The 25,516-nt window shown below is 52.3% G+C and overlaps 9 protein-coding genes across 9 annotated transcripts; 4 read left to right on the top strand and 5 right to left on the bottom strand.

The window, feature by feature from the left end:
* Positions 1-279: 279 nt before the first annotated feature.
* Z518_02060 (uncharacterized protein) lies at positions 280-2,739 on the top strand (the record flags this gene model as incomplete). Its single annotated transcript, XM_013419089.1, has 1 exon — positions 280-2,739. The coding sequence occupies one exon, from the start codon at positions 280-282 to the stop codon at positions 2,737-2,739; it is 2,460 nt and encodes an 819-aa protein (XP_013274543.1).
* A 1,647-nt stretch (positions 2,740-4,386) lies between these two features.
* On the bottom strand, positions 4,387-5,913 carry Z518_02059 (uncharacterized protein; the record flags this gene model as incomplete). Its single annotated transcript, XM_013419088.1, has 1 exon — positions 4,387-5,913. The coding sequence occupies one exon, from the start codon at positions 5,911-5,913 to the stop codon at positions 4,387-4,389; it is 1,527 nt and encodes a 508-aa protein (XP_013274542.1).
* Positions 5,914-6,704: 791 nt separating this feature from the next.
* Z518_02058 (uncharacterized protein) lies at positions 6,705-8,778 on the bottom strand (the record flags this gene model as incomplete). Its single annotated transcript, XM_013419087.1, has 8 exons — positions 6,705-6,960; positions 7,034-7,168; positions 7,206-7,345; positions 7,425-7,471; positions 7,527-8,019; positions 8,088-8,237; positions 8,312-8,677; positions 8,749-8,778. 8 exons carry the CDS (start codon positions 8,776-8,778, stop codon positions 6,705-6,707), a joined length of 1,617 nt encoding a protein of 538 aa, XP_013274541.1.
* A 564-nt stretch (positions 8,779-9,342) lies between these two features.
* Positions 9,343-11,222, bottom strand: Z518_02057 (uncharacterized protein; the record flags this gene model as incomplete). The annotated part of the gene is made up of 5 exons (XM_013419086.1): positions 9,343-9,715; positions 9,794-10,265; positions 10,331-10,676; positions 10,739-11,093; positions 11,158-11,222. The coding sequence occupies 5 exons, from the start codon at positions 11,220-11,222 to the stop codon at positions 9,343-9,345; spliced, it is 1,611 nt and encodes a 536-aa protein (XP_013274540.1).
* A 566-nt stretch (positions 11,223-11,788) lies between these two features.
* Z518_02056 (uncharacterized protein) lies at positions 11,789-13,684 on the bottom strand (the record flags this gene model as incomplete). Its single annotated transcript, XM_013419085.1, has 1 exon — positions 11,789-13,684. One exon carries the CDS (start codon positions 13,682-13,684, stop codon positions 11,789-11,791), a length of 1,896 nt encoding a protein of 631 aa, XP_013274539.1.
* A 649-nt stretch (positions 13,685-14,333) lies between these two features.
* Z518_02055 (uncharacterized protein) lies at positions 14,334-17,966 on the bottom strand (the record flags this gene model as incomplete). The annotated part of the gene is made up of 1 exon (XM_013419084.1): positions 14,334-17,966. The coding sequence occupies one exon, from the start codon at positions 17,964-17,966 to the stop codon at positions 14,334-14,336; it is 3,633 nt and encodes a 1,210-aa protein (XP_013274538.1).
* A 1,106-nt stretch (positions 17,967-19,072) lies between these two features.
* On the top strand, positions 19,073-21,509 carry Z518_02054 (uncharacterized protein; the record flags this gene model as incomplete). The annotated part of the gene is made up of 2 exons (XM_013419083.1): positions 19,073-19,158; positions 19,379-21,509. 2 exons carry the CDS (start codon positions 19,073-19,075, stop codon positions 21,507-21,509), a joined length of 2,217 nt encoding a protein of 738 aa, XP_013274537.1.
* Positions 21,510-21,841: 332 nt separating this feature from the next.
* Positions 21,842-22,654, top strand: Z518_02053 (uncharacterized protein; the record flags this gene model as incomplete). The annotated part of the gene is made up of 2 exons (XM_013419082.1): positions 21,842-21,900; positions 21,949-22,654. 2 exons carry the CDS (start codon positions 21,842-21,844, stop codon positions 22,652-22,654), a joined length of 765 nt encoding a protein of 254 aa, XP_013274536.1.
* A 348-nt stretch (positions 22,655-23,002) lies between these two features.
* On the top strand, positions 23,003-24,352 carry Z518_02052 (uncharacterized protein; the record flags this gene model as incomplete). The annotated part of the gene is made up of 1 exon (XM_013419081.1): positions 23,003-24,352. The coding sequence occupies one exon, from the start codon at positions 23,003-23,005 to the stop codon at positions 24,350-24,352; it is 1,350 nt and encodes a 449-aa protein (XP_013274535.1).
* Between the last annotated feature and the right edge of the window lie 1,164 nt (positions 24,353-25,516).

The following is a 25,516-nucleotide window of genomic DNA, read 5'->3' as shown; positions in this document are numbered from 1 at the left end:
ACAAAGACCTCGGCAACTCTTTCACATGCATTTTTTGCAGGAACAAAAGGATGCCGCATCCCGCTCGGACGTCATCCAAATACATACAACCTACCTTCTTTCATACTCCGTACGTGTGGCCCGGCATCGTCCTTAGAGGTTGCGTCAGTGTACATCCTGTTTGCCCTCTACTTGAAGTAACTTCGTCTGAGAGACCGGCCATCGATATCATGACCTCGGACCAATCTCCCTAATGAACGATTCGCCCTCGCCATTAATTTCATCTTCCTTTTCTCAAAGATGGCGATTCAGTCCAAGGAGGACCCGTTGATGGTCCTCTACCGTCACTACCTCAGCCTCCTAAAATCTCAAATCCGCCGAACTCCACGATCGGTGAAACTTGCTGCCGCGTCAGCTCTTCTCATTTCAATGATATCCACCAGCTATGGAGGCTACAGGTGGTGGCAAGAGAGATCGAAAGAGAAGGCTCAAGGACAAAGATTGGTTAGGAAGAACAGCGGCCTTCGAGGCAAAGGTGGTGAGCGCATCATATATGTTCCCAAGGGCAATACGACCTCCAAAGTCACCATCTATCCTACGCGACCGACAACTTTCGATGCGCATCGGCGACTATTCTTGACTCCTCTGCGAGCCACTCGGATGGGAAACGGTGCATCTACACCCGCATACGGACCGCCTCCTCAGACGAAGCCGGGTCTCAACCTGGCCTTCCTCCACCAATTCCTCAGTCTGTTGAATATTATGATTCCGCGATTCCGGAGCAAAGAGACTGCCCTCCTCCTCAGCCATGGTGTCTTTCTTATTCTGAGAACATATCTATCCCTGGTCGTTGCGAGACTAGACGGTGCCATCGTGCGAGATTTGGTCGCGGGTCAAGGAAAATCCTTTCTGATCGGAATTCTTCGCTGGTTATTCGTAGGCACATCGGCCTCGTACACCAACGCCATGATCAAATTCTTGCAATCCAAAATCTCCATCGCCTTCCGCACCAGATTGACACGGTACATACATGATTTGTATTTGAACTCGAATCTCAACTATTACAAGCTCACCAATTTGGACGGCGGAGTCGGTCCAGGCGCGGACCAATTCATCACTCAAGATCTCACACTCTTCTGTACAGCAGCAGCATCATTATATTCTTCTTTAGGAAAACCACTTGTGGACATTTTTGTCTTCAATTACCAGCTATATCGGTCATTGGGTCCCCTCGCCTTGACCGGCCTGGTGTCCAACTACTTCGCAACTGCCACTCTCCTTCGTAGGCTGTCTCCGCCGTTTGGAAAATTAAAAGCAGTCGAAGGCAAAAAGGAAGGCGAATTTCGCGCCCTTCACGCTCGCTTGATCGCCAATGCCGAGGAAGTCGCGTTCTATGGAGGTGCGGATGTCGAAAAAGTTTACTTGGACAAATCTTTCAAGGAACTTCGAAGTTGGATGGAGGGAATTTACAACGTGAAGGTCCGGTACAATATGCTGGAAGACTTCATCTTGAAATACTCCTGGTCCGCATTTGGATACATTATCACTTCCATCCCGGTGTACCTCCCAGCCTGGGCTGGATTGGACTCTCTTCTCGAAGCCTCTGGGTCTGCAGGGGCAGGAACCACCGAATCTTCGAGGGAACGATCACATATGAAAGACTTCATTACAAACAAGAGACTCATGCTTTCACTGGCCGATGCCGGTGGGCGTATGATGTACAGTATCAAAGACCTCTCTGAACTGGCCGGTTACACCTCACGAGTATATCAACTGATATCGACACTGCACCGCGTGCACGCGAATGCTTACGCGCCCTCCCATCGTCGAAGTCCAGGCAGTATAGAACTCTATTCCCTCGCCGACGTCCAGGGAACCACTTACGCCGGATTCGATGGTGTACGTCTCGAAGATGTTCCAATTGTGGCTCCAGCACTGTACCCCTATGGTGGTGATGAACTCATTGAATCTCTCTCCTTCGTCGTCCACAGCGGCGAACACCTCCTCATCTCCGGCAGCAACGGCGTAGGCAAATCCGCCATTGCTCGCATCGTCGCCGGACTCTGGCCCGTCTACCGCGGCCTGGTCTCTCGCCCGCGCAACAACGGTCAGGACGGAATAATGTTCCTTCCTCAGCGGCCCTATCTCAGCATCGGCACTCTACGAGACCAAGTGATCTATCCACACACGGAAATCGACATGAGCGAAAACCAACGCCGAGACAGCGAATTGGAACGCATCCTCGAGGAAGCGAAGTTAGGCCACCTCCTCGCCCGTGAAGGCGGATGGGATACACGTAAGGAATGGAAAGACGTGCTCTCCGGTGGAGAAAAGCAGCGTATGGCCATCGCCCGACTCCTGTATCATGAGCCACGATACGCTTTCCTAGACGAAGGCACCTCCGCCGTCTCCTCTGACGTCGAGGGCCTGCTGTACGAACGCTGCAAGGACCGAGGTATCACGCTTATCACCCTCTCCACTCGCGCTAGTCTCAGGAAATATCACACCTTCAACCTCATCTTGGGGCTCGGCGAGGAGGGATATGATTGGGAAATGGTCCGCATCGGTACGGAGCAGGAGAAGTCGGGCATGGATAAGGAGATCGGCGAGTTGAAGGCGAAACTGGCAATGGTCGACGAGTGGGAGAGGAGGAAAAAGGAGATTGAGACCGAGCTGAGTCGTGTTTTGGTTGTTGGCGCTGAAGGTGAGCGAGGAGAGCTGGAAGCGCCCGAGTACATTGGCCAAGAGCCTGGACCCTAGACCAGGGATGAAATAAATATACGAACCACATGTTCCACAGCAGCATGATGAAAAATTTCGAATTTGAATGTATAAAATTATGTCTTGTTCAAAGTCTCATCTTTCGAGTTCCGTCTCACTTGCTCTCATTGAGATCCAGGAATGATTATTCTTACACCCGACGGGTCTGTCGTCCTTAATAAGCTGGAGCAGGTTCCCCCATGATGCTGATGGGTTAAAGAGGGCTTTTTCGGTCGGAGTTGGAGAATGGAAAGGGTTAGGTGATACATCCTGCGGGGCCTAAGGTTGGCAATGATGACAAAAGGAGGAACGAAATGATGACCAGTGGAGACTGCATCTGCTGCCACTGGATGACAACACACTCTATATATATCACCGTGGCTCTATTGCAGTGCATGTAGCATTGTAATAAAGAATCACCATTATTTCAACAAAGGAACGCTTGAAGTAACAAGGCATTCAGTGGTGGCTCAGTCCGATTGCCATCGTTCGCTGCCATAGCATAGGCCACACGATGAGCTGCTCTGTGTCAGTAAACAAAGAATGAATGGGCATTGTACAAAGCAGGGGAAAAAAAAAAAGAGGGGGGGCAAAGAAGAGGAAGACCAAGCATTTTCATTTCATGGAGCAAGTCTGTTTTGTACACAGCCGATCCCGAAACCGCTTCTCCCTTAGACACATTGCAACTTTCTCCCACAATAAGCTAAGGAAATAACTAGGTCAAGCTATATACTCCAGCTACGAATCACAAACGAGCGAATTTTATCCTGATACCGTACGGGTCTTGGAAAGGAACTCTGGTGTGATTCTGGCCAAGACGCCAAGGACGGCGTCTATAAAACGGCCGCGATTGTTCATAGATTAGGTTAGTGTAAAATATCTAGTGGAATTGTATAGGTAGCTAACTAAGTGAGGGCGTGTCGAAGGCCGCTTTTGTTCCTAGTTACTAGCGCCTTGGCATCTTTCACACTAGTCTTCAACACATTTTTCACACCGGTAATAAATAAGCAGATCGTTCCAGCACGTTATGTGTTGACGAGTGGCAATGAATATATGGGCCAATGTGGAGGTCTTCAACCGGTTCCGGCCACACCTTCCCAATTGACTTTCAGCTGTTGGATTGACACTTTGCTCCGTCTTGAATGGATGCTACTACAGTATGAAAGAATCTAGGCGATAGCTAGATCATTACTTCCGGTTAATGTTGTATGAGAGGTTTACTGGAGCGCAACAAGCAGGTGGAGAACAGAGCACTCATTCAATTCAAGTTGCACAAGTCTCTCCTCAGTCCGAATTCCTCATCCAGGACCTCGAAACCTAAGAGACGAAAGTCGAATGCTCGTACAGGTCAGATCATACGTGCTCAGATTCTACCACCGACCACAGCACAGCAGCCTCCTGTCGAAAAGCCTATCCCACCTCGCCGCCGCAAACGACTGCAACAGCCTAAGGATCACCAAACAAGGCAAGGTCCTGAAATGTAGGTTCTGCATTCTGTTCATTCTGCTAGAGCGAAGACTCAGAACCCAAGGGACTTGGACACGGACCTTCAGCGCTATCTCCCTACCTACACATTGTTTGTTCCATGTCGTTTGGAGTTGGTATTGGGGTCATACTATCTCAAAGAGCGTTTTCTCCTCCCCCCGACTACTGACAATCTTTTTCCTGCCACAGGTTCGAATTGAGTCTTATCAAGTCATGCACGTGTAGGACCAGAAATTCCTCAACTGCTTCCACAAACGTGTCGACGTCCTCGTCGCTCACGCAGAGGTTGAGAGGCGTGTATCCTCGACTGGCAAGGTAAATGCCCTTTTCCAACATGAAGTGATAGTATACATTGTGCCACACCGACGCATCGCGGCCGGTGAACCGGAGGTTCAACATGCTTCCACGGCTGGCAATGAAGACCCTGGGGAGCGGGAGGGGGAGCGGGCGGCCGTCGCTGCTTTCGTTGCCCGTGTACAATTCCGTCGTGCCATCTCCACGAAAACTATCCATCTCGAGCACGTCTTGGAGATAGTTTTCGTGCTCGGCAGGATAGAGACCCACGTCGACAAGGCGCTGCGTAATGGCGGCTTTCATGCGGTCGCCGCGCGCGTTGAGCTCTGTGACCTTTTCCGGGCTGAAAACATCCAGAGCGACGATGCCGGCCGACATGGAAAAGACATTGTTGTTGAAGGTGCCTGGATGGAGAAGTCCCTCCTTCGGCCCGAGCGCGGGATTGTACATGTTCATCACGTCTCGTCGGCCACCAAAGGCCCCAAATGACATGCCCCCGCCAATCCATTTGCCCAGGGTCATCAGGTCGGCCTTCAGCCCCAGTGTGGCCAGAAGGCCCGACGGGCCCAGCCGGGACGTCATGACCTCGTCGACAATCAGCAAGGCACCCAGTCTGTCGGCGGTCTCGCGCAGGTACCGGAGGAACTCGCGCGAGGCTGGACGGCAGCCACCCGACCCCTGAACAGGCTCCACCATGATCGCCGCCAAACTGTCGCCGGGAAGCGCATCGACAATCGCCCGGGTCTCGGCAATGTTGTTGAACGGCGCCGGGACGAACTCATGCGGGAGGACCGCCGACTTCCACGGCGGAGGGCTCGACGACTTGGAGTGGGTCCAGATGCACATGTCCATGGGGAAGAAGACGGTGCCGCCATGGTATGCATTGCTGAAGACCAGGATCTTCTTGCGCCCGGTCCAGGCGATCGCGGTGCCGATGGCCATGGTGCTAGCCTCGGTGCCCGAATTCGTAAACCGCACCAAGTCCAGTCCTGCGCTGGCAAATCTGTGGGTGAGTTTCGATCCCAGCTCCTTCTCTTGCAGCGTCTCCGCCCCGTAATTCCAGCCCCGGTCAAGGGCACCCGCGATGGCCTGGCGGATCCGCGGGTGTGAATGTCCGAATAGGCCGGCGCTGTACTCGCCGAGGAAGTCGACATAAGAGCGTCCATCCAGAGAGGTGAGCATGTTGCAGGCACCTGATCGGAAGGCGAGAGGAAACGGCTGGGAAAACAACACCGTGCGAGTATTGCCTCCGGGGAGATTGGCGCTTGCCGTCTTGTGGGCTTTGGCGGACAGAGGATTCGCGGCACAGTATCGTGCGTGTGCAGCGGACTGGATGGACTCGAGAGACCGTTTCTCTCTTGTCGCGTCGACCGCCGGGGCTTTTGGTGCCGGCATGTTGCTGATGGTTCAAAGGTGACGGCGACGTCGTCGCCCTCGGTGCGCACGAGTGACAAGGTACCTGCGCAAAATACGCTTCGCCGTCGACTCGTTCTCAGTCTACAGGAAGGACAAGAGAAGTAGACAAAAGTCTGATGGGACACCGAATGCTGGGCGGGGACAGCTCTGTATGTATTTCGCTCTCGTCCAACCCGATGGCGGATCGACTAACCAAATTCATTGGATAACTGCAATCCATGGACCTTGCTGAGTCTGGAAGTCCATAACGATTGGAAGCGGCGTCTTTGGTCCACTCCGGGCTCCAGACGAGACTCGTCGTACCACCAAAGTCCCTGTACGGTGCATGACATGTGCTGACTCGGTCATGTACGTTAGAGATGGAGTTGGTGAGATGTAGATAGCTAATCCGGTCCACCTTGCTACCTTTTCTCCCGATAACGATACAACTATTAGCATCAGGTGTGTATCCCCCAGTTCAGAGGGTAGATTGGTCCCTTGCCCAAATCAGAAGTCCACCACGACGCTGGCCTGTAGAATGTTGGCAAGCCCGACATTATTGGCTTTGAACTTTTCACGCAAGGCTGCTTTCCGGCGTCAACCGAAGACCTCGCGGACGGGCTTTGAGGCGAGGCGACAAGACAATTAATACTATTATGTACTTCCCAGACATTCAGCCCGACGATTGTTCCGGGTCGCGAGATGGCCGGATTCGGACGTCACTAACTAGAGTCCGAGTCAGTGTTGCTGCTTATCTGGTGGCATAACGCCTCCGTCCACCTCTTCGTCACCTACGCTTTGACCGCGCGGTCTACAGCCATGGCCACGGACAGTAACTCTTCCTCGCACATGCTCCTCCCTACGAGTTGAAGTGATACAGGGGCTCCCTCGAAGAGGTAGGGGTCGTAAATATCGTATGCTTCTTGGTCGAGCTTGTTGATCGGCTGGTATGATGCGTCTTTCACGTCGCTCGCTTGCACATGCGCAACGGGGAGGATGCAAGCAGGATAGTCGAGCAGATTCCACTGTGCAAGATAGCCCCACCACCTGTCAGGAGTTAGGAACATCCGTATCAACTATAGATCGACATGAGAAGAAAGGGAAACATGGGAATTCTCACGGTAAATAATCATGAGGAAACGACGCCGACGCCATCGATGGTGTGAGCAGGGCATCGATCGGCTTCCCTGTCGATGTCTGGCTCGAGGTGGCATTCCAGTGAGCGAGATATTCGATCTGGTATTGTCGTTGGTCCCTGTCGTGGAAGCCGGGTTAGAAATCTCATGCCTTACTTGTGACATTGGGTCAGCTCGTCAACACTGAGCTCCCTGGCTCGAGCCAAAAATTTGGCCACGGAGGGGACGGGCTCTTCTCCTGACTGGGCCAACAGGGCTTTTATCTCTTTCCCTCCCGTGGGATAGTATTGCTTGAACTGCGAATGAATCAGGACACTGCGTGTGCGAATTTCGAAGGAGAAGGAAGTGAGTGCCCTGATTGGGCCGCCGCCTTACCGCCAAATCCCAAGCCTCCTTGTGCGTATATGGCTTGATCTCGACCACTGGTGCCAGGATGTCAGTGTCGGCCGGTCTTGGTCTTCCATGAGGGATACATACCCTCGTGTCCTGCGCGCTTCAATTTGTCGACCACGGTCTTCAGAGCCCTCTGTACGGGAGGGTGCGGCATGACGACCTCGTCCCAGAACATAACACCGATGGTGGCCTTGGTTGGGACAGGGACATGTTCCCACTTTTTGGCCATGACCACCGGGTCATACAACCAGGGTTCAAAGGCATTCCATACCTTGAGCATCAACTCGATGTCTCGTAGACTTCGACCAACCGGGCCAATGCTGGATAGAATGGCCGTCTGTCCTGTAAAAGGGGCATTTCCTAGGTAACTGAAGCGACGGGACGTGGGGCGGATGGCGTAAAGCCCGTTGAACGATGCAGGGGCTCGAATCGAGCCTCCGATATCTGTGGCAACCCCTATGGGGGCGCCCAAACAGCCGTTCAACGCTCCCTCACCGCCCGATGAGCCGCCTGAAACGAGGTCGGTGTTGAAAGGGTTCAGAGTGCGGCCGTAGAGATGGGTGGTGGTTTCAAGGGCCTGCAATATGGCTAGACGTCAACTCTGCGATCCGATCCCGTTTGATGGTCACAGATATAGAGGATTACCATTCCAGTCTGTGGCATTGTTGTTTTAACGTACACCACAGCCCCCGCTTCACGGAGAGTTTGGACCACAATCGCATCGGTATCAGAAACCTGGTTCGCAAGCGCCACCATGCCCAGGGTGTACTTCAGCCCTTTGACATGTGTAAGGTCCTATACGTCCGCGATCAGGATTCAACTGCCTTCCAAGGCGGAGAGAACGAAGAGAGAGACGCGCCGACTAATACCTTTAAGCTCACCGGTAGCCCATGCAACGGTCCAGCCAACTTTCCCGTTGCAGCCAGATACTCATCCAATTCCTTGGCGCGTTGGATGCCCCTTTCAAAGTCAATGTCCATTAGGCAGTTGATCAATTGTTGCGCGACAGCCGCGCGCTTGCAGAAAGCAACCGTCACGTCGAGAGACGACCATGTCTTCGAATGGAGCTTCTCCAGAAGCGTCACGGCATCTTCAACTTCGGTGATCTCCAACTCGCGATCCGTCAGGACACCGCAAGTCTTAAATATAGGCATGATATTGCGTGGCCTTGTGGTCCGCATATCTGGAAGAACCCATTCCGGCGGGATTTTGGACTTGAGGGCAACTTGGAATGTCTAGACATCGTCCGGCGTTCATCAGCAGGCTTCGTTTGAGAGGAACAGACAGCAGCAAGGAGATTGCTTACAACCGCGGTCTCTTGCCACGTAGTCGCCATGGTATGTACAACGACGATGCGATCACACAGCCGATAGAGAATGTCCGGAAATGCTGATGGACTTTTTTGAATTCTAGACGTTGACAGGAGATATCGGTAGGTCGCCGGTCGGTCATCTCCACCGGCCCATCCTCTATATAGAAGGCTATGTATACGTGGACGGCCTATCGTTGTAGGATTCCATTTTCAGACCTACTTACTTAATTAGTGTCTTTGCTAAAGCATGCCCAATTCAGACACCGGCACGTCGTCCATGCTATGCCTTACACAGTAAAGGCCTGAGCATGAAGCAGATAAAAAAGTAGAAGCCTAACAACAGAGAGATGATTTTCCTTTGCCATTTCGTTCGAAAGGGACCGAATACGGATCACACATAGGTGACACAACGTATGGGAGGAAGCTCAGGATTACGAAGCGGCCCTCTAGATGCTTCAAGATTTGTGGGTTGAAGGGATCCTCGTATTGTTTCCGTTCATTCCAAGTCTGATCAACCCCACTCAATTGTACAATGTAACGTCGAATACTCGACTTGGATGCCTTGCAACATGTTAAATGTAAAGACTGTCAGATAATCCAGCTCCCTGGCACTCCTGCCATCTCCTTTACCTCGCCATCTTTCTCTCCTGTCACCCAGAGATCTCCATCTCCAAAACATCTAATTTTCCGCATCGCCATATCCAGGAGAATCCTTACGCCTTCACTTCCCGAGTGTGCTCGATGGTATCCTCGCCGGTGGTCTCGCCGGGTGCCTTGGCCGGCCGCGATCTTCTCCTTCTGGTATTCTTGCTCCAATTGCTCCTGCGTCAACTTCCCTCTCACGAAGGCATCTTGCTCGACGTTATGAGGAGCGATGGTATTATCCTCACGAAAGTAATTAGATTGTGTGACGTAGAAGACCAGCACACAGACCATCCCCATGATGCCGAGAATGTAAAGGCTAAGAGAGCACCCATGTTAATTGACGGTCGGGTGATCCAAGATCCTTGCAGCGCGGAAGAAACGTGAAGACACTTACATCAACTGAAAAGTCACCTGGCCGTACTGAGGCACTTTCTGAGCTGCTAGGATGAAGGAGAGGCACATACCGAGACTGGCGAGGCCGCGAAAGAAACCCGCATACTGCGCCAGGACGCTGGGGTCGTTGGACAAACTGGCAATGATCCATTCCGCGGCCATCTGGAAGCAAGAATAGATCAAGCCGTAAAGCAGATAGATGACGAAGAAGCCTCCGTAATGCTGATTGCTCCAGTCGGTTCTGGGAGCCTCGGTGAGACTGGACCAGTTGACCACGTCCAACCAGCCATACAGGCCGGTACATGCGCCAACGGCAATAGAGCCCGTGATCGCCACACCGAGCAGCCCGCGGGTCTTGCGGCTCTGGATGTGTTTACCATCAAATCCCAGAATCATAAGGATCGGGCCCAGCAGTTGAATCACTTGGAAGCTGAAATTATTCAGTGAGCGAGTGCGGAGATTGAAGTAGAATCCTGGTGTTGGGCTGTCAGCATCCTGATCTTCGTATCGTGTGATTGCGGAGAGAAGAAAGACTGACCATTGATGGTGCTCACCAACGCCAAAGCCATCTCATAGCCTAGCGAAGCGGGGACTAGGAGAAGCAAACGTTTGTCCGCAAAGCACCTTGCCAGGGCTTTGATCTCGTGCATTAAAGTTGGTTGCTTGACAATGGCCAGATGGGTTCCGTTGTCGCGCTTGACCTTGCGGGTGTCTACGATCAAAAACGCTGAGAGCAGGAGCGAGCTGCATTGGATAACAACAAAGGCAATGTACACGCTATCCGCCACTCCCGACGTGGTCGTCTTGTCAATGTTGATGCCCAAGGAGATGGCCGCGGCGGTGGTTGCTCCAACAGCCCGAATTGCCCACTGCATCGCAATGAACTGATGGTGGGACATGGAGGGTCAGCATTCCGCAGGCAGGAATCGGCAGGAGGACAACATACGAGTCCTTTTTCCTTCTCTTCAGAGTAGGAGATGGCGATCATTCCACAGCAAGTGGTGAGAATGCCACAGAGAGTGCCCAGCACCGCCCCCGCGAAGAGTGGGAACCAAGGATGCCCCGTGCGATCGTAGTACCACATGGCTCCTACATATAGTGGGTATCCGAAACTGCCGATAAACATGGAAAGACGGGGTCGTAGGAGGTTCACAATCGTCCCACCTAGGCAGGCGAACAGAGCGAACAGCCCGTAGAGGATGGCATTGGTCTGGTTGGCCACGGTGCCCGATGACGCCTTGCCTCCCCCAGCCCCGAGGCCTGTCAGAGCCGTGTAGATGCCCGGGAGACAGAAGAGGATCCTGCGGTTTCAACTACGTCAGTGGCCAAGGGAAGAAGGGCACGGGTGAGGTCTCTGAAACGTACAATCCACAGACCGCATTCTGATTGATGGGTCTGTTGACCCGGAAAGTGTTCTGGTCAAGGCCCATCGTGCCGATTGTCTCCAAGATTCCAGAGTCCGTGTGAGGATGGACAGTGTCGCAGAAATGGGATCAAGCCAAAGAGACCTCTTGCCTTGCAGAGTGAACATAATGTTATCTTGGGGGATGTGAGGGTCTAAATATTTGTGATCTGATGCATATCTGCAGAGCTCTGGAGTTATCGTACCTTTCACACGAGAACCACGACAAGATCTGGCCATGCCACCGTGCAGTAAGCAGGTGGAGCCTCTACCCCGTGCTCCGGATCAGGTTTCGTTCACCAGCGGTCGACAGGGAATGGGAAGGGAAGTTCCATGACGATTCGCCGAGGAACGAACGATACAGCCCTCTTGGCCGGTGGGTTCGAGGTTGATAGTTCTAGAGGCTGAGTCTCTGCGCTAGTCTGTGCCGATTCTTCCCACCTCAATGTTTCTGAGAATGGAAGTCCAGCACGATAGGCCAACGACGCCGCGAAATGGTCTCCATAACTAAGCGAGTCCATGAATGCCCCACGACGTGGGTCGTCTTCCGGAAAGAGAGCAGAGATGGCTTCTCAAGACCTAGTCCTCGGGCAATCATAGAAGCAGTAAATCAGCATCTGCCCTCCTCAAAGCCTCTCGCCATGTTGCAACCACGCCGCCTGGGTCACATTGTTGTTCGAGAGCCAGTTTGTCGCGGTACTCCCAAATTTCTCTCACAACACGGGGCAAATCTTTCCGATTTCCGCACTGGTCCTTGTAGAAACCCAGGAGATGGTTTGCCAGAGTCCGTGCCTCAGGGGTGCACGCCTCGGTAGTCGCAATGAAGACCGGCCAGATAGACACTGCCGTGCCGTCGTCATGCATGTCGATGAAAGTCTGGATGTCGGTGAGGGCCTCCCACACATACCAAGCCACGCTCGATGGCGGGTACTTGAGGACGACGCGGAAAAGATAGATCATGACGGCGCGATTGAAGAGATGGAGATGCAATTTCACTAGCATCCGTCCCCGGGGCTGCGCTGCCATGTCATCGGGCTCGCACTGCTCAAGGTACGCCTCAACCTCGTGACTGAGCGGACACTGCAGTTGCTGGACGATATCTTGCACCTGTAGACGCAGGTCTGCATCCAAGCCCTGGGGATCGGGTGTGTACCCGAGGGCCGCCATTTGCTCCTCAAGGAGACGAGTCTTGTAGAGGGCCCTGAGCAGGACCGCAGTCCCGCCGATTGTGAAGCCACAGTTCGGCCTTGTCGTTACGTCGCTCACAACGTCGAAAAGCTCGGATAATTGGCTGGTTAAGGTCATCGAACAGTCACCGACCGTCTGGGCGATGATGATGGACAGTATAAAGTTCTGCGTGATGATCCAGGCATCGTGAGACAGCATCCACGGCTTTTGCTGCAGGTACTGGATCACAAACCCCTTCGCACCTTGCAGATGTTGTCGCCAGCCTTGGGACTTCCCCAGGAAGACATGCTCGACTAGAGTGATGGTGAGAAGAGCTGCCAGCACGGCGCTGTAATCTTCCGCCGGATTTGTTAGGCTTCTCCGCAGTTCGCAGATCGCCACGTCCATATACTGCAGGGCATTTGCTTGGTCATTCTGGCATTGGTTGGGCGTCCGCAGATACTCCAGATGGAGGGTTGATTGCGCCATAATTGCATAGTACAGAGAGCGGGAACTGCTCGACGACCGGTCCCGTACTGCGATGGATGGATAAGTGGACTTCCAAGGGTTGCGACCGTCATCAATTGGCATCATCAACACCGAAGTATGAATAACATAGTGATGAAACAATTCATTTTCTTCGCGATTCCTTCTCGACGTAAGAGATAGAGACGGTGTCAATCCAGTGAGCATGAGGATATTAGATAAGTCCCGGCTTGAGGAGAGTTCGACGTCGCCGGTCCGGACGAGTGCCCAGTTTGTCGCCGGAGAGAAGTCGAGATCACTCCTGTTCTCTTGATCCGCCACACTTCTGAGCGGAAATTCATCGAGGGAGGGTGGAGTTCTATCAGCTGCGAGACTCCGGTCATTCGTGTCGATTGTAGATGCCGTCGGGGTGACGAAGCCTTGACGTGTTTCCGTGCGCGGCGGTGGTTCGGGCGTGCTCTGTTCGACTTGGCCCTCCTCCCCTAGGCCTTGCGGCATCTGATCCCTATACAAAAATACGCCGAACGGGCTTTGAACACGGTGCAGTTTGCATCGGCATCGTTTGCGATCGCAATCGTCAATAAGGTGGCTGACCTCTTTCAATGTCCATGACGGATACCCTTTCCAGGTCTGATCGCATGGATATGTTCGTCGTTGTTGAGGGCTATACTCCCCAGTCCCAGAGTCGACCCAGACAAGGCGATTGTGGTAACCCTCGCAACGGAGTCGCAGCCGCTTGCATTCCAAGCAATAAGGAACCGTCTTGTCACAACGCACGTTTCTGCGACGACATGTCCAGCAAGCCGCGAAAGTCCTCTCAGAGCGCCGTTTCGGCATTGTCAGGGATTTTTCTTCAAAGAATCAAATTGGCAGAGCTGACACAGCAAGGGGCAAGCGGTTCGCATGGTGGGATTGCTTGTCAGCTGAGCCTGCCAAGCATCTCTTTTTGGTTGACCCGTCACAAGAATCGGTGTACGGTATTGGCAATACGGCGATCAAGCAACTTCAAACAAATGATTCGTCCATTAAACAGGGTGTGATTATACTCAAAGTTGGCAAAGTACGATCCACTTCGTCTTGGCTTTGGACAGAAAGAAAGTTGCAATGTGTCTGCGAAGGGGAGGGCGGTTTCGGGAAACACTGTAACGTCAGATATTGTTGCTCAGTCTTTCATCAGCAAGCCTAAGCTCTCAATTCTTTATCTATGTTGAACAGGAGAGTCTATTACATAGTCCAGCAAGAGTGGAATATCCTGAAATGACCGGGCGCCCCCAGCTCCTGATTTGAACTCTTTTCGTTAATGCGTTGGCGTGGGCCAGATGTGTACCAAATTTTGGGCATCATGAAAACTAATAATGTGGAAGGTTGATATAGGTGAAGTCCCAAGGGCGTCAGGATTGGCATGTTGCATTGGAAGAGCTGTTAACATGAGGGTCTGATGTGCTCGAAATCATCACGTCACTTTTGAACAGGTGGTCGCATGATGTTATAAGGAATTGAGACCGAACAAGTAACCCAACTCGCGGACACCAAGTCGGGCGACGTCTCGACCAGCTGACTCATCGAGAGCTTGCTCAACGAGCTTTCGCTTTGACTCTTGAAGAGCCAGGATACGATCTTCGACCGTGAACCCTCTAGAGTCGGGATCAGGGCTATTGGTATCAGAAGCAGTTCCTGGATCATCAGAATTTGCTTCACCGATCAAAACTCGGTGAACAGTCACCTCTCGACGTTGACCAATTCTGTGGCAACGATCGGCCGCTTGATACTCGACAAATGGATTCCAGAAGGGATCGAGCATAATGACATGGTTTGCCGCAGTCAAATTGAGGCCCGCATTACCAGCTTTCAGACTGACAAGGATGACAGTGCAATTGGGGTTCTCGGTGAATTCGAGGACGGCATCGTTTCTATCAGCAGGTGACATTGATCCGTCATATCGGACGTACTTGCTGAAGTCTTTGTGTTCAGAGAGAGGGACTTCAAGCAAATCCAGGAACGTTGTAAAGTTGGAAAAGATGATGCTCTTCTCATTCTGCCCACGATTTCGGATGCCTTCGAGCAAATTGAGAGTTTTGTTGATCTTGGCTGATGTTTGGAAAGCCTTTCGCAATCGCCTGAGATATGTACGTTTCGCCGACTTGTTCTTCAATCCCTCCTTTCGAAGTTGTGCCAATGACTTGAGTTTGGGCATATCTTGTGATTTGGATTTCTTCTTTCGTGCTTTGGATTTCGAGACGCGTTTCTTCTTCGACTCTGGCTCTGATTGCTCCTCCCAATCATCGGGTACAATGAAGCCCTGTAGATCCTCTCCCTCATCCAAACTGTCAGACTCATCATCGGAGTCAGAATCCGAGTCGGATTCGTCCTCATTTTTTCCCACTGGCGTGACACCTTCGCGCTCGGGGCAATGGACACGAAGAAAACTTTCAATATCTGTGACCTTGTCCGCGTCGATCTTGGCTCGGCAATTAGGGCACGACGGAAACCCATTGGCATCATTTGCCGCTTGATCGACTAGTCGACTAAGACAGTCGCTGCAAAGTGTATGACCACAGGGAAAGAGAGAGGGATTTTCGTCCACATCCATACAGATGGGGCATTCGAATACGTCCTGTTGTTTCAATCGTTTGACAGCTTGCTGGTCAAGCTGTGCCGCGTTTAACAAGCATTTATCGGTGTCCAGGCCATTAACCTGGATGAAGTCCTTGCTCGAGGTAACAAGATGTGGGTGGCAGCAGGCTTGCCGCAGTCGAAGGAGCAGAACGAGGGCGTGGGAATAATTCCGTCCGATGCCACCTCTCTGGATGAATTTATTGAATTGGATTTGGGCTTGTGACTCGAGGCTCTTGTAGAATGTGAGCTCATCCTGATCAAGGAATACCACTCTTTCCTCTTTGATCGTCTTCGGAGGAAGTTGGAGGATTGGCTGGCCATGAATCTTGGAATGTTTGGTACGGCGGAGTAAGATTGCACGAAGGAGCGCCTGAAGTGTCACCATGGATTTCTCCCTTCTGTCTCTACCATATTTAATTCCCGAAGAAATGTCTCTTGAAAATCGTTGCCAATCATTGTAAGGACGGATGCGACAAAATTTGATCAAGCTGAACATCTCTTCGACATTGTTCTGCATGGGGGTCCCAGACAGAGCCCATCGGTAGTCAGCTTCGATGCGAGAAGCCGCCAGGGAAGTCTTGGCGTTTCTGTTTTTGATATTTTGCGCCTCGTCGAGAATCACTCGATGGAAATGGGATCGTTCACCAAGGATAGGACAGTCTTCGGCGGTGGAGGGGCGAGCGTCGGGCACCAACTTCCACCGGTCCTCCCATGCCAACTTTTTCTTGAGCTCTGAAGCAAGTCGACCATATGTCGTGAGAACGACATCGTAGGCCTTCAACGAAGCCCAGGTGGCTTTTCTTGTGTCTCCATGTAGGGTGAACACGTTGAAGCGATACCTGGACCGAACCATCTTCTCCAGCTCTCGTCTCCACTGGTGCATCAGCGCCACGGGGGCCACCACCAGGGTTGGTCTGTGCTTGTCTTCAGGAGGTGGGCGCTCAAGCATCAGGGCAATACTTTGAATTGTCTTTCCCAAGCCCATTTCATCAGCCAGAATTCCGCCCTTGTTCGTTCCTTCTTCCATCTTCTTCATCCAGGCCAACCCACTGAGTTGGTGCGGCATGAGAGTCACCTTCAAGCGTTGTGTTTGTTGAGGTACCTGATCTGCAGTCAGCTCTTCGTCAGGCCGAATGTGCTTCAAAAGATCCTGAAGTTCTTCTTTGGTTTGACTTGAATCGGCATAGTGTGAATACAGTCGAGGATCAGAATACGGCGAGCCGCCCCAAGGTGAACTCAGGGGATCGGAAACTGGAGGCATGGATGTCTGAATCGGGTAACGTGGTTGAGTGAGAGCGGCCGAGAGCGGCTGAGCCGTAGATGGAAGCACAGGGTCGTACACAGAGTTCCCGCCCATGCTCGAATAGGACGGCGTTCCGGGAAAGGCGCCAGGCATGGTTGCTGGGGATGCATAGTCTACAGGCTCGGTCTTGATGCCGGTGGAAGTGGTCGGGTTTCCACAGATATTTGAACCTTTGATAGGAGTCATGCTGTTGGATGCACCCGAATTAAGGGAAGACACCAGAGGTCTACATCGCTCCGGCTTGATGTGTGGCATCGATTGACGGCTCATGGTTGGCTCGGGCGTAATGTTTGCCGTCGTTGTCCGGCTGTTCGTTGTCTCGAGCTTCATCTGTGCCATTGGTAGACGACTGCTGCTTGGTTCTGGCGAAATTTGTGTCGTGAATTGACCACCGGGGGAGAGCTCTCTCTGGTTTGTTGCGGATGGTGTTCGGCCAATTTCTGTGGATTGACTGGCGGAACGCCGGTTGATAGTGCCATCTGTTCGGAAGAAGGCTTGTGTATAATCCGAGGGACAAGCAGGCGCAGACGTTGGTGTGAATGCGAGACCATCATTTTGACCCAAATCCTGAGATAGGCTTCTGGCCAATGCCGCATCGCTTTCCTCTTGTTTCTTTCGCTCTTCAAGTTTCTTCCAATATTCCCGATCTCGCTGCATCTCTCTTGAGTAGCTTCCAAAGAGTAAGTCCAATAGTTGGTCATCCTGGTCGAGACTGTCAAAGCTATCTGTTGAACCCGTCGGTGATGGAGCCGCAGTTGCCGCAGAACTAGGCGTAGTGCGACGAGACTTGGAGGAAAGGTTAGGTAGATCGTCACTGAAGTCATCGTCGCCTCGTTGTCGTTTGCGATTCACAAATTCAGGCTTCGGAAGGGGCATATGGGAGCTTGATCCATTCATTGAATTGGAGTGAGTGACTTGTGACTGACGACTGCCGGGCAGCTCTTCGGCCGTTGAAATATCGTGGAGGTTGTCTCTGGACGATGACTCGGCATTACCGTTGTCTGTGGAGGCTGCCTGCAAGGTCCGAAGACGCTTGCGCAGTTTCTTGAGGTCGGATCGCGTCACATTTTTGCTCTCTTCAGTATCAGTGTCGACGCCTCCTTCGTTATCGAGAGATTCGAGAATGCCCATTTTAAGAGCAATGTCGTCCTGAATATCTGCGATCTCGGCGGCAGTGGCGAGGTCCATACCGTCACTCATGTTGAAAATCGCCGAACGGAGCGACTGGGAAAAAAGTCTGCTCGAGAAGCCGGAGTTGGTCAGGCAGCCGCGGCGTGTGCGGGGGCAGTGAAGGTGGCCGAAAGAGAAGAAGAAAGGGGGAAGGGAGTTGAGGGTCCCTGGAGGAGAGTGCGAGATCAAGGGAATGAGAGGTTCAAACGGTACAAAGGGGTCACTTTCAAATGACGTTGGCGTGGGCAGGTAAACGGAGTAAATAAAAGCAAAGAACCAGTAAAACCAGGCAATATATGATTCAATTTTAGGAATTTGCTAGCTAAGATAGTAGTTGCGTTTACTTCGTTCATCCACTCGAACGGCGTTTCTTGTTTCCCAAAAGAAACCTGATTTCCTTATTTCATCTTCCTGTTGATGACATGTTTCTAATCAAGCCGGGACACGGTTTTGCGTCTCTAGTAGGTCACGTGATAACGGTTTCCAACCGCCCCAGATTTACTAGGTACGAAAACGTCTCTCTTCCAAAGATGCTATCACAAATGGTGTAATGAGGGCGGCGCCCAACGATAGACTGATCGTTGGGTAACGTGCACTCCGGATGGATTTGTTTGCTTCGCAGCGGCATATGCAGCGACTCGAGCAGAGAATTAGGCAGGAAAATCAAGCCTTATTATCAAGAGGACAGCTAGGAAGACTCTCAACATCCCGTGCCCTTTGACTTCCCATCATATGCAGCTTCAAAATGTCCAATCGGAAAAGTGAGAAAGAAAAAGCAAAAAGCAAAAATTTCGACGGCTGGAGAAAGCGGGGAACGCTTTGAAGCAGCAAGTCAGCGGACCAGGGCCAGGCGCAGGCAAGGGGTCTCCTCTGCCTCGGGGTACATGGTACTTCACCAAAGCTCCCCTCCACTGCAAGACTGGGGTACAGAATACGTGCATAACATGGTCATAACTTTTACCTGGCAGTCAGCTTTGCCCGGCAAAGCCAATAAAGCCGTCTCCTTCATCGAATAAGATAATGCCGGGTTCTGGGTTTCTAGAGCTAATCCGCCCTCGTCAAATCCATCACGGGCTCCAACACCAGCAGTATCAATTCTCCATGAATGAACCAATCCTCCACCCCGTCGACCACCGATGGCGGACAAGAGTCCTCCTGCGCCTATGAAGCGCGTCTCCAGAGCATGCACTTTCTGTCGAGCTCGCAAAAGCCGATGTGATCTGTAAGCCTATTTCGCTGTGTTTCGTATGACCCTTTAACGGCTTTGTTTTTGTTGGTGTCAAAATTGTCAGGCCTGGTGGAACCCCCGGTTCCTCATTCGCCTCTGCCATTTGCTCAGCCCGGCTACTGTAGCACATACAATAGCCGTCGTCGGCAATACCTTACAATCGCACTGCATTGAATGCTATTGTCTTCATCGTCCTCATTGACTGTCGTCACAGGGAAGCCTCTGGCGGTCAACCTCCGTGTGGAAGATGCAAAAAGGATGGACGGGACTGTGTGCTCGGGACTTCCAACCGCGGCGGCAGTCGGGTCAGAAAGAAGAATCTTTCAGCTACGGGGCTGTCTTCCTTGTCTAATCCACCGTTGACCACTCTACACGAAGCCAATGCGAAAGCGCAGCCTCATCCTCCGCCCTTCTTTCCACTGTCGCCGCAACAAGACACCTCTCAAGGTCCGGTCATCGTAGGCGCTCCCCATGGCGGTCCTGCTGTGAACATTGTCGAAGATGAGGACTCATCCTCCACCGCCGACAGTACCATTGGAAATACCATACCGAGGAATCCCTCGGACGCATGGCAGCTCCTGAAGGATGTGGCCAATCGGGAAGCAGACCACCTGAATGTTGCAGGAGAAGGGAACAACCAAGGCGATCCTTCGAATCAAAACATGGAAAATGGCGGCCGAGCTGAGCCCAGGGGATCGATCAATGGAATCCACGCTGGTATCTCGACATATCGTTTGGTGCGCGAGGGCTACCTCACGGCCGAGATCATCCAGATGCTGGTCAGACGATATGCCGAGCATTACCACCCATACCTGCCTTTGGTCCCCCGGAAATACTTCGACCCCGCTCAACTGGATCTTTTCGCCGTCAATGACAAGCACCTTTTGACTGCCGTGCTCACTATTTCGTCCAAAGACCTGATTGAGCAGCCCAACGTTCATATTTGCTGTTCTCGATATATGCACGATCTCATTTCCGGAATTGCGGCCGGCCATGACTGCGAAGTGGAAGCGGTCGAAGCGTTACTTCTCCTCGCCGAATGGGAGCCGCAAGGCCTGCGAAACCGAATCGAAGCGGTGGGAAGAGGTGAAGAAGATCGATCGGCATGGATGCATGTTGGTATTGCCCTGCGCACCGGCTACTTTTTGGGACTGGATCGAACCGCCTTCCGACAAGAATCTGCGGAGGAAGCCAGAATTGACGGACGGAAGCGTCTGGCTTGGGCCAATTGCTATGTCTCCGATCGTCTGATATCTGTCCGAATTGGTAAAGCATTTTGGTCTCGCGGACCAGGACCGATGACCGGTCTTTCGTCTCAGGACTTCCCTTCGCTCCAGCCCTTCAGTCCCGGCGATGAAGACTACGCCAAGATCATGCAGGCCACCCTGGACTTGACTCAACTCTACTCGAATGTCCACGATGTTTTGTATTCCGGAATGCGAACGAGTGGACAGATGATGCTGATGGGAGATTACGTCAAATATGTGGACGATTTTCGCGCAGCCATTGCTCGTTGGAACACCACCTGGGGCAGGTTGGAATGCTCGCCTTACATCAAGGTCACTCTGCAGATGTCGTACGAGTATCTGTGCCTTTACACCAACGCGTTTGTCTTCCAAGCAGCCATATCCCAGGCGATTGCCAGCAAGCCCAAGACAGATGCGCACTCTCTCCGGGACCACCTGCGATGTGTCTTCAGCAATGTCGGGGCGATGCCCGACGCCCGATTCATCTGGGCTAGTGTCGCCGCGGCTAAAGCATATTTGACGCTGCTCAGCACGCAAATTGATCCCGGCAAATACTTACGGTATATGCCGTTGAGGTACTATCTCTATAGCATCTATTCGGCCGTCTTTCTGTACAAAGCACGATCATTCGGGGTGATGACAGACATGGAAGAACGACAAGTACGGCAATTGGTCTTCCAGGCCATGGAAGTTCTCAAACGAGCCTCGGTTTCCGCCCAAGATCCCGGTTCACGCTATGCTCGACTTCTAGAATTATTGTGGATGAAGCCGCCGAAGGGCCCTCCCCCGGGACCGCGCCCGGGGCAATCACCAACTGCGTCCGACACTCCATTGTCGTCCAGTGGTAGCGTTCGTGTCGATGCTCAGGGATATATGCAATACAGCCCTACCAATGATTTCTCCTGGCTGGATCTGGAGGCTGTGGGTGATTTTGTCTCCGGTGACCCAATGCCGGGCAACGGGATCAATCTCCTGGCCCCCATGGCCGGATATCAGGCACCAGCAGCGTTTATCCCTCAAGCCCAGGGAATGCCATGGCAACAGACGAACAATATCACAAACTGGCCCGTGGATTGGACGGGAAATCTATTCTTTTGAAAGCCCCGGCGTGTTCCGCCTCTTCGACTCGCCGCAGTTCTGTCCGCCTGGCGGATGGCGTCGGTATTTTCGGGCTGATGTCGGCAACCCGCGTCAAAAGCCGACAAAGGTGAGGCACGCCCTGGCGGCTTCCCCGCACCCAGCAAACATCGGCGCAGTCACCGCGTGGCGGCCCTGGTGTACCCATTTGTCTCTGCGGTGTGCTGGGAGGAGGCTGAGGGTTGAGCCGATGAATTCGAACGCAGGATCAAAATACAAGACTGCGATCGTCCCAGATACAGGAACATACCGGCCGGCTTCAGCGCTTAGCATCCCGCCGACGAGCACCCACGATGTCTGTCGACAATGAGATACGAGGTCGGTTGGCCTTGATCACGGGCGCATCTGGAGGGTACGTGTTGTGGAAAAAGCTTTTGAGACACCCCACTCACAGGGACAGAATCGGTGCCGGCTGTGCGCGAGATCTTTATCAACAGGGCTGTCATCTCGCCCTGACCTATTCCAAAAACAAAGCCCACGTGGACTCTCTCATTGCCGAACTTCAGGCCTCGCCATCGGACCAGAAAATCTCCTCACATCAAGTTGATATGGCTTCGACGGAAGATATGGAGAGACTATACGACGAGATCGAGTCACAGCATGGCCACGGTCCAGATATCCTCATCGCGAATGCGGGTTACGGGAAGAGAATTCCTCAAATCGTGGACATCCCCTATGAAGAGTGGGACTACACAATCTTGATCAACTTGCGAGCACCATTTATCCTGGCCAAATTAGCCGTACCGTACATGATACAGCAGAAGTGGGGTCGAATAATTATGATGTCGAGTATAGCAGGTTATGGAGGAGGTATTAATGGCTGTCATTATGCCGCGTCCAAGGCCGGACTCACTGGTATGGTCAAAAACCTGGCGCTAAAGCTGGCAAAGGATGGAATCACCGTCAATGATGTTGCACCAGCGATGATTGGGGAAACAGGAATGATTCCCAATGCCAAATTCGTCGAAGGCACCCCGGGTGACGTGAGGAATATCCCGGTGGGGAGATTGGGAACGCCACAGGAATGTGCCAATATAGTGACCATGATATGCAAGACGGGATATTTGACGGGCCAGAGTATTCTTCTGACCGGTGGACTGAAGTAAATACCAAAAGCTCATCAAATTTTGGGATGGACCTTCCTTTCCTCTCTCGCTTGTGTACATTCAAGTTCGATAACATACCAAAGCTCTGGGTTAGAGGTGATTGAGCTCGAACAAATCGTAGATGCTCATCTTTCTCTCTTCCTTTCCTTCTGCCCATCAGATCTTGCTCGAGCCCGTCATCGAAATCGAAATAGTGACTTAAAGAAGAAGTGATTTGGCCATCTTTCCCGAAAGCCAATGTTCTGGGCAAAGCCAACAACCTCTTTCATTCTTCCTCCCACACCGCCTTGATCGCGAACCCTCGGTCAAATTCGTCTCCCTCGACCACATTCACTTACCATCTTCATAATGGATTCTAGTCCTCGATCTAATTTCGACAGCTTTATGGAGCTCACGCAAAATCCCTCTCATCGCCCGTCATCCATCCATGAGGTCTACCGACCCATGCCTAGCCCAAACCTCCTCCATGGAGAAGCCAAAACCTCCGCAATCCAAGGCGAGGATATGATCTCTCGCCACAGAACTGCATCGACTTTTGACACAGAGAGTCAATCCCCTGCTCATGCTTCCCCTTCCGACCCCCTAGACCTCACCCGGCGTCTGAAATCTAGAACTGAACTGGGCCGCATCACCGCAAACACCGCTCGCAAACGTAACGCCATCTGCAGCCCTCTCATCATCGCGGGACAATCACCGCAGTCCAAAATTACCAATTTCTACGAATCTCAAAATGAACAGATCAAGAGACTGTTGAAACCGGTGGACGAACATGTCAGGGAAGCAAGAGACGCGCAAAGCTCCACCCAATTGCGGTACCAGATTGCCGTCTACGGCAGCTTCGTGGCCAATATTATCCTCGCAGCTCTTCAACTCTACGGCGCGATCGCATCAGGCTCTCTCTCCCTGTTCACGACCATGGTAGACGCCATCTTCGACCCTATGTCCAACATCACACTGATCCTCACGAACAAGGCGGTCAGAAAAGTGGACGCTCGTAAATTCCCTGCTGGGAGGGCCCGTATCGAAACGGCCGGTAACATCGTTTTCTGCTTCCTCATGACATCGGTGAGCGTCGTCCTCATTGCATTTTCGGTACAGGAACTTGCCCGCGGCCACCAAAGTGAAACCAAAGATTTTCACCTCCCCTCAGTTATCGCCGTGACTGTGGCTTTCTGCACGAAACTTGGATTGTTCTTGTACTGCTGGGCCCTGCGAAATGAGTACTCTCAAGTTCGCATTCTATGGGAAGATCACCGTAACGACCTGTTCATTAACGGCTTTGGAGTCCTCACTTCCGTCGGCGGCAGTAAATTGCGCTGGTGGATCGACCCTTCGGGAGCCATTACCCTCTCCGTCCTTATCTCCCTCCTGTGGCTGCATACCGCGTACTCAGAGTTCCAACTCTTGATTGGTATCACAGCCGACACCGAGATGCAGCAGCTCATCACGTACGTGAGCATGACGCACAGCGAACACATCAAGCAGATTGACACCGTGCGGGCATGGCATTCCGGTCCCCGCCTCGTAGTGGAGGTCGATGTGGTCATGGAGCCCGAAGAGAGTTTACGCGTCTGTCACGACATCGCGGAGGAGTTGCAGATGAAACTCGAAAGCTTGCCGGATGTGGAGAGAGCCTATGTCCACATCGATTACGAAACGCTACACAAACCAGAGCATTTCCTGAAGAAGGAATTATAAGTCAAGAAGAACAACGACGGAGTTCCTCGCGACAACCGAAAATTGGGACATCATGGCAATAGCATTCGACCCAGCCTGATCACACGCCTCCGCATGATCTCTACTTCTTTCACTGGTCGATTGCTTGTACACTTCACTCCCACTACTATAGGGCATTTCACTTCGAGGTAATTCTGTGACCTGATGATTGGCGTATGAAAGTGCCATCCCTTCGGCTAGCAACAACATCAATAGTTGCCTTGCGGCTGCGAAGCACACCGGACTCAACCGAAACGCTTTCGCACCTAAACTGAGACAGAGGAGTCCGGCCGACAACATATCTCTACACTACTAGTAGTATATTGGGAAAAGAATCCTGGGGGAGAGACTCCTGTCGAGATGGAGATGGAATTTCCCGGCATCCCCCCAATCCACCACACGCGCTGACACATGCACGAGTAGACATGGTGTCTGCCGACTGCGTCTCGCTTTGTGAGTGATGTAGATAGTACATCTTTCTTTCCCCAGGGAGCCACAGAGCGGTTATTTCGCTCACGATCAGCTGGCTGGATACGGTGGGCATGCCGCATGAGAAGACCAAAACAAGGATGGCTTCCATATTAAGTGCTAAATGCTATTTATCTCAACAAAGGGAGAGGGAAAAAACATATTCCCCTTGGTAAGATTGACATATACATACCAGAAATAGATATTCAAGCACTCAGATCGTGTACAATTCAGGGAGCCATGGTATCTGATTTCTGGCTGCTTCGTTAGGTATGCAGAGTAACTGATCGATTACTCAAAGGTTTAGCAGCTCAGCTAGATGGGCAGTGTACACGAATAATGCATCCATGGTAGTGATTCCAGGGGAGTGTAGAGGCCAAATTCACAGGTAAGTGGCATTTTTAAAGATCCTCGTCTGTGTCCCTCCCCGTCAGCATCGCATCACATCACATCGCGCCGCGCCGCATGCTCTGAACGCCTTCATATCTCCTGCTTCCGTCCTCCTAGGAATCCACCATTGGGTGTCGGACCCCTATGTCCGTCCCGCTGCTCCCAAACCCTGTTGAGATGCAATCCATACCCCATTCTTCGTTTCCGTCGTAGCAGAGCCGAACCCCCAACCCTAATCCGACCAAGGGTACTATGCACAAGGATGTCAAACCGATAAAAACATTAAAT

The sequence above is a fragment of the Rhinocladiella mackenziei genome, assembly GCF_000835555.1.
Source record: "Rhinocladiella mackenziei CBS 650.93 unplaced genomic scaffold supercont1.2, whole genome shotgun sequence".
In the NCBI taxonomy this organism is placed as follows: domain Eukaryota; kingdom Fungi; phylum Ascomycota; class Eurotiomycetes; order Chaetothyriales; family Herpotrichiellaceae; genus Rhinocladiella; species Rhinocladiella mackenziei.
This window is presented reverse-complemented; position numbering and strand designations above follow the sequence as displayed.